This window comes from Lepisma saccharinum, chromosome 24 (assembly GCF_977018435.1).
Source record: "Lepisma saccharinum chromosome 24, izLepSacc3.1, whole genome shotgun sequence".
NCBI lineage: Eukaryota > Metazoa > Arthropoda > Insecta > Zygentoma > Lepismatidae > Lepisma > Lepisma saccharinum.
The window spans coordinates 12,352,896-12,360,340 of record NC_139252.1 but is presented as its reverse complement, the minus strand read 5'-3'; the positions used below and the strand labels follow the sequence as shown (position 1 = coordinate 12,360,340).

Genomic DNA, 7,445 nt, shown 5'->3' with positions numbered 1-7,445 from the left:
TGTTACAAAAAAGAGGATTTAACAGTTCCGTGTTCTGTTTGTGGAACAAGAGAGTTTATATTCTGGGATGACCCTGTAGACACATTCCTGTTCTATTTGGAATTGCAGCATAAGTTTTTTGACATAACCATCTGTGCACATAATGCACGAGGTTACGATTGTACATTTTTATTACGGAGAATGTTGGAGAGAGAAATGAAACCTCGTGTCATCTCAGATGGTACCAAAATCATCAGCATGACATAAAAAAATCTTAATTTTGTGGACAGCCTCAACTACGTTCAGACCAATCTTCCAGGCTTTTCGAAACTTTTCGGTTTGCCTGTTCAGAAAGGATATTATCCGCATTTGTGGAACACCTACAAGAACAGAAATTACATTGGACCGATGCCTCCTCCTTCTGCATACGGTTATGAATACATGAAAACAGTTGAAAATCAACACCGTTTATAACCCCTCGATCACATATTCTTGTTTTTTTGGTTTGTGTAAGTGTGCGATTATGAAGAAAAGGCTTGGCAACAGTGAATGTACGTCAACAGTGATGTCATTGAAGGGCGCTGATTGGTGGAAGAGTGGAGGAGTACGTGCAGGACGATAACTGCTCTTGTCTATCGGCAGCCATGGGAGAGAGAGAGAGTCGCCTTGTCTTCAATCCCCAGTCTAGTTTTCAGTTAAGTAGTTAAGTATTATTGGTTTGATCTTTATTTCTTTGTGCGTGCATAAGTGTATAAATTGGTAACTGATTAAGTGATCATTCCAAAAGAAGTTTAATTTGATTTAACTTTCATATTACCATTTTGAAGAAAGGAACTACTGTCTCTCTCTCATGCACGCTCCCACTGAATGTGTGACCATGTGAAATAGTATATTCAGTAACTAAACCAACAATATGTAACTAAGCCACCGATTAATTTGAATAAATGTGTAGTTATCTTGAATTGTGTGTTACTCAAATTTTGACTACTGCAAATCTGGTTACTGTTCGACCGAGCATTGGGGACCTCTTATGGGCCCAGTTCTGGTAGGAGTTCAGCCCCGAAAGGCGGTTGTAAGTCAGAGCATGGTTCTTAATGCTCAGTTATAGTGTAAAAAAAAAAAAAAAACAACAACAACTTTATTTTCAGTACTCAAAATTTGACACAATGCTTGTTACGGCTTGGGTAAATGATTCCGCTGAATATGGAAATTAAGCGTGTTGAGTCACATGTTTAGTAGCCAACGGAGGTATTCAGTTTTGTTTCCCAATTTCCTGGTCGTGAGTAGATAAGAAATAACAAAACTTTATCAGTCAAATGGAACTACGGTCAAAAATGGCTTTTGCATTAAACCCTCTTGATACTATAGATATAACTGGACTACCAGATCCACTCTTGCCAATTGATTCAGAATCAACTGTGTATATTCCTCCAATTTCTTCAACAAGACATGAACACGTAGCACTAACGAGAGAAATGCAAACTTCTCCGTTAAACTTGGCAACCCAGCAAAGGGAAGGTCAGGTACAGCAGACTTGTTCGAGGCTTCCTCGTAAGCCGTTGTGGGTTGATAGACGGCCCGCTTGCAATTTAATGTCTTTCAGTGGCTCCAGTTCTAGTGATGAGGAATTGGGTCCTACAGTTTTTACAGGGAGTGCCCTAAATAAATTGTCTACAAATTTAGCACAGCAAACGTTGTTGCAATTAATACAAGTAGTCCCCGTTGTGAAAGATGACACAGCGGAAAGTATCTTTGAAATTTTGTATAATGTACAATTAATAATAGAAAAGAGGCTGTATCCCCTAAGGGATATCATGTTGGCTGTAATGAGTAAATTGCCTGATAGTATGAGTAAATTATGGATAGAAAATATTTATAAAGGTTATTCTTGGGAGCAAGTCTGTGATAATTTCGTGAATAAATTTGTAAATTCTTTGAGTCGCGAAAGACTGATCACTAAATATGTATTGAGAGTGCAAGATAAGAATGAGGATATAGTGGAATTCCTTGACAGTAGAATACGTGCCGCACTAATTTTGCCAGTGACAACGTTAGAAGAAACATTCGTGAGCATGTTAGTGGAGAGACTTTTACCACACATTTCAAGACAGCTAATGTTTCAAGAACCGATTACCACGCTAAAAATGTTGAAAAAGAAGCTAACTCTTTTTCAGCAACATAGCCGTCTCACTCAAGATTTTTATGGTGGAGAGAAGAGAAAAATGGAATTACTGGGAACTAAGAAAGAAAAAAATGCTTCTTTTAGTACTTACAGGAACCAGTCTTATTCTAAATTCCGAGCGAAGGATCGTTCACAGATGCCCTCAACTTCTCAGGTGATGTTTTCTTCTCCAAATACCGTAAGTACGAACAGTATCAAAGCAGTGTTTGTAAATGGTTATTTAGAACATTTACCAGTAAATATATGTTTAGACACGGGATCAACTGATAACTTAATTAAAAGTACAACTTTGCAACTTCTCGAAACTAAAAGAGCAATAAAGACTGTTCCTCAAAACTGTCAAGTGATGACCGGCAACAGCTCTATGTTACAAGTTAATAAGCAAGTTACTGTGATAGTTCGCCTAGGAAAGTTAACTTGGCCAGTGAACTTTTATGTAGTGGAAAATTTACCCGTAGATGCTATTCTTGGTGTAAAATTTCAGATACGAACTAAAGCAATTTTGGATATGAATCAAGGAATAGTTCGTTTCGAGAACGTGCCAGACATTTTGCCTATAGTGTGGAACTGTGATAGTTTAATTAATACCACTCATGTTTCGCAGGAAAATTCTTCACAGGGACAGGTGAAAATTTCCGTTCCGGAAACGTCCACGTCGTTGGAGTCAACTGCAGGAAGACAAACGCGTCCCCAAACTTCATTTCAGAGATGGAACCGAAGAAGCTGGAAAAAGAAGACTTCTCAGCCTTCAACAATGAATGCTTTGGCAACTTCAATCGATCCTCCCGATGATGTGTACACTCAAAGAATCGGTGAGTTAAAACGAACTTATAGTGATGTAATAACTGATAAGATAGGGTTAATTAAGGATTTTGTATACACTATAAAAATGAAAGATCAAACACCTGTTCGCACAGCTCCCTATGGTTCGTCCCCTGACAGAAGGAAAGAAGTAAACGCTATAATTAAAGATTTGTTAGAACAAAATGTAATTGAACCATCGAATAGTAGTTATGCTGCACCTTGTTTCTTGGTCGATCAGAAAAGCAAATCTAAACGCTTAGTTGTTAATTATTCTAAGACGAATGAACATATAATGTTTGATGGGTTTCCACCTAGTAACCTAGAAGAAAGTTTATCAATTTTGAGTCAAGGAAATATTTATTCGGTTTTGGATTGCAAAAAGGCTTTTCATCAAATCTTGTTAGACGAAGAGAGCCGTAAAGTAACAGCCTTCGTTACACAAGACAATCAATATCAATTTCGTACCATTCCCTTCGGATTGACGATTGGTCCAGCGGCTCTAGCTAGAGCCATGCAAATGATCTTTGGAGATCTAAAAGGAAACTTTCTTTATTGGTATTGTGACGATTTAATTATATTTTCAAAAGATAAAGCCTCTCACTTTGAACATTTGAAAATAGTGTTAGACCGAATGAGAAAATTTGGGGTTACCATTTCTCCTAGTAAGTCACAGTTTCTTAAGGAAGAAATTAAATTCTTGGGCTTTATTATTAAGAATGGAAATTTAATAATGGACCCAGAACGAGTCGAAGCAATTAAGCAATTAAATCCCCCTAAAAATCTGCGAGGATTGATGAAATTGGTAGGGTTCCTTACTTATTTTTCGATATATATACCCCAGTTCCAAGAAATAATTGGTCCTTTAAACGAGTTGAAAAGAAAAAATGTAAAATTTGTATGGGGGGCTTTCCAACAAAAGGCATTAGATCACGTTAAAAGGTTGTTTCAGGAAAATGTAGTGTTAAAATTACCAGACATGAATAAACGATTTGTTGTTCAAGCTGATGGCAGTCTGTCTGGCTATGGTGCAATTCTGTTACAGGAAGACGAGACAGGTAACTTAAGACCAGTCTCTTTCCACTCAAGAAGACTAAAAGAAAATGAAAAAACTAAAACCATTTATGACATAGAATTATATAGTTTAATGTTAGCACTCGATAAATTTTCATATTACTTGAAAGCACAACCATTTATCATTCAAATGGACTGTTTAAGTGTGACTTGGATGATAAGACGTTCAAAGAAATTTACTAAATACGCACGCTATTTAGAAAAACTCTCAACCTTTAAGTTCGAAATTCAACATATTACTGCCAAAGATAATGTGTCTTCAGACATCTTATCTAGAATATTCGACAGTAAAATTTTTCATACTGAAGAATTGGATGAAGATGAATTACAAAGTTTAAATCTGTCAATGTGGTCTCACCCTATATATTCTCATGTATTACCTGACGAACAAGCCAAAGACTCACAATTGAGTGAGATAATTACCAACTGTAAGAATAAAGTACCGAGTTATAAGTACAAGTTAATGAAGGACGTATTGTATAGAAAAACTAGAGCTAAAGGAATGCCTTATAGAATATGCGTACCGCAACATTTAAGAAATAACTTAATGGATTATTTCCATAGTAATATATATTGTGGTGCACATGGAAATTGGCAGAAAACTCTTAGACGTCTTCAACGTCATTTCACGTGGGACGGGATGTCCAAAGATGTTAAGGCCTTTTGTCAGAGTTGTGATGTTTGTCAAAAGGCTAAGGAAAGAAATTTAAGACCAGTCAATACTCTTTCCTCTGAAATAGTAAATAAAGTAGGTCAAAGGTATTACATAGACATCGTCGGCCCCCTTCCAACATCTAAAGGTTATCAATATATACTTATAATTGTAGATGCTATGTCAAAATTTGTTCGTTTTGAGCCACTACGGCAACTTTCATCTAAAATAATTGTGAAACATTTGTATAATGTATTGTTAGATACGGGGATTTGTATGGAAGTTGTTTCTGATAACGCTTCCTATTTTGTTTCTCAATATTTCACCTCCTTTCTGTTCAATTTAGGCATCAAACACATTACTTGTTCTCCGTATAATCCACAAAGTAACTTAGCTGAAAGGTATATCAAAACTTTAAAAGGAGCTTTGAGAACCTTATTTTCTAAGCAACAAAATCATTGGATGGATGGGTTAAAAGAAATTCAATATTCAATTAATTGTTCATACAATTCAGCAATTGATAACAGTCCAGCTTTGCTATTTACGGGCAGAAACTTCTATGATCCACTAGAAATAAAATGGCAATTAACTTTAAATGAAGATTCCCTTGCTCCAGATCAATTAAAAGAGGAATGGGAAAACGCGATAGCCTGTTTGCACAAACATTGGGATAAGCGAAATAAGCTTTACAAAAAAAGATTTGCCAATATTCCCTTTGTAGTAGGAGATCTTGTTCTTGCCAAAAGGCAGGTTATTTCGTCCTTAAAAGACCACACAACGAAAAGCCTCAGTTTTCCTTATGAGGGACCTTTTCGTATTGCTCGCTATCTCACTCCATCTAGCGTGTTGCTGCAACACGAGCAAAATCCCTCTGTTCAACGCAGGTGTCACGTGACCTTGCTCAAGCGTTATCTGCCCAGAGTGCAGATATCATAAGGTCAATGAAAGGGAAAACGATGCCGATAGAACATTAGTTTGTAAGAAAATCATTCGTCTTTCGTTCATCAATACTGTTATGTCCTTGTCTTGTTTGTAAACATAATCATTTTGTGTATGGCAAGCTATCGGCTGTAACGTTTAAGTAATATATATATATGAATGCATTCATAACAATTAAAAATTCATAACAATTAAAAATTCATAATTAAAAATTCATAAGAATTCAAAATCATAAGAATTGTGAGAAAATGTAATAGTTAGTCGAAAGACAAAACTAAACTCACAAGGTTGTAAATAAACTGTAAAATTCACCCATTGATAAGTCATGTTTGTGTAAAACTATATTTAATGTTATAAAATGACTGCAGTTATCATGAGAAAAAAAAAAAAACAAGGGAGACATGATAGTTTTAATTTATGTAAGAAGTCAGATATTGGTTGGTTTCTTTGTATATTTCGCAGGATATAACCCAGAGAATGTCTAGACAAACTTCATCTTCTGATCAAGGGGAAAATCCTGTGAAACTACACCAACGCGATTTCTAAGGAATAACAAAAAAAAAAAAAATGTGATCTTCGTAAGTTTATTTTGATCGCAGGGGGGGAAGTTTATAACCCCTCGATCACATATTCTTGTTTTTTTGGTTTGTGTAAGTGTGCGATTATGAAGAAAAGGCTTGGCAACAGTGAATGTACGTCAACAGTGATGTCATTGAAGGGCGCTGATTGGTGGAAGAGTGGAGGAGTACGTGCAGGACGATAACTGCTCTTGTCTATCGGCAGCCATGGGAGAGAGAGAGAGTCGCCTTGTCTTCAATCCCCAGTCTAGTTTTCAGTTAAGTAGTTAAGTATTATTGGTTTGATCTTTATTTCTTTGTGCGTGCATAAGTGTATAAATTGGTAACTGATTAAGTGATCATTCCAAAAGAAGTTTAATTTGATTTAACTTTCATATTACCATTTTGAAGAAAGGAACTACTGTCTCTCTCTCATGCACGCTCCCACTGAATGTGTGACCATGTGAAATAGTATATTCAGTAACTAAACCAACAATATGTAACTAAGCCACCGATTAATTTGAATAAATGTGTAGTTATCTTGAATTGTGTGTTACTCAAATTTTGACTACTGCAAATCTGGTTACTGTTCGACCGAGCATTGGGGACCTCTTATGGGCCCAGTTCTGGTAGGAGTTCAGCCCCGAAAGGCGGTTGTACGTTTCATGTCTTGGTAACACGTCGAATGCATGCGAAACATACCTTTCAACAACAGAAACCAACTTCTCCAATACTGCATCAAGGATGTTACCCTGTTGAGACAAGGATGTCTGAAGCTGAGACAGAATTTCCTAGACACATGCAAAATAGACATTTTCAAGGATTGCCTCACAAAGCATCTGCCTGTTCACTAATTTACAGACATAAATTTATGCCTGCTAACACTATAGGAATAATTCCTAAAGGAGGTTACCATCATGTAGATCAGATGTCGAAGTTTGCATTGAAATGGCTAACCTACGTTGAAGAACAGAATGATGTAATACTTCTTCACGGCGGACGTACTCGTGAAAAATATGTCATAGGAGGACGTTACAGAGTGGACGGTTATCACGACGAGACGAGGACAGTGTATGAGGCCCTGGGCTGTTACTGGCATGGTTGTCAACGTTGCATATCCGTTAACATGGATTTGTATCCGAAAGATGACGATGAAACCGATCAGGATAGTAACAGTCAGAAACACAGTGACATGTTGAACACTGCAGCCTTCAGGTACGAGACAACATGTCGTAAACTTGCGGCTTTACGTTCTGAAGGA

The 7,445-nt window shown here is 36.7% G+C and overlaps 1 protein-coding gene across 1 annotated transcript; it reads left to right on the top strand.

Annotated features, from left to right (window-relative positions):
- Positions 1-2,150: 2,150 nt before the first annotated feature.
- Positions 2,151-6,411, top strand: LOC145978033 (uncharacterized). The gene is made up of 2 exons (XM_083110422.1): positions 2,151-2,973; positions 6,090-6,411. Exons 1-2 carry the CDS (start codon positions 2,202-2,204, stop codon positions 6,110-6,112), a joined length of 795 nt encoding a protein of 264 aa, XP_082966548.1. The 5' UTR covers positions 2,151-2,201; the 3' UTR covers positions 6,113-6,411.
- The last annotated feature ends 1,034 nt before the right edge of the window (positions 6,412-7,445 follow it).

Coding starts and splice junctions, on each gene's coding strand:
- LOC145978033 (XM_083110422.1), top strand. CDS start 2,202: ATGGAATTACTGGGAACTAAGAAAGAAAAAAATGCTTCTTTTAGTACT. Junction 2,974..6,089: donor TGTGTACACTCAAAGAATCG/GTGAGTTAAAAC, acceptor TATATTTCGCAG/GATATAACCCAGAGAATGTC.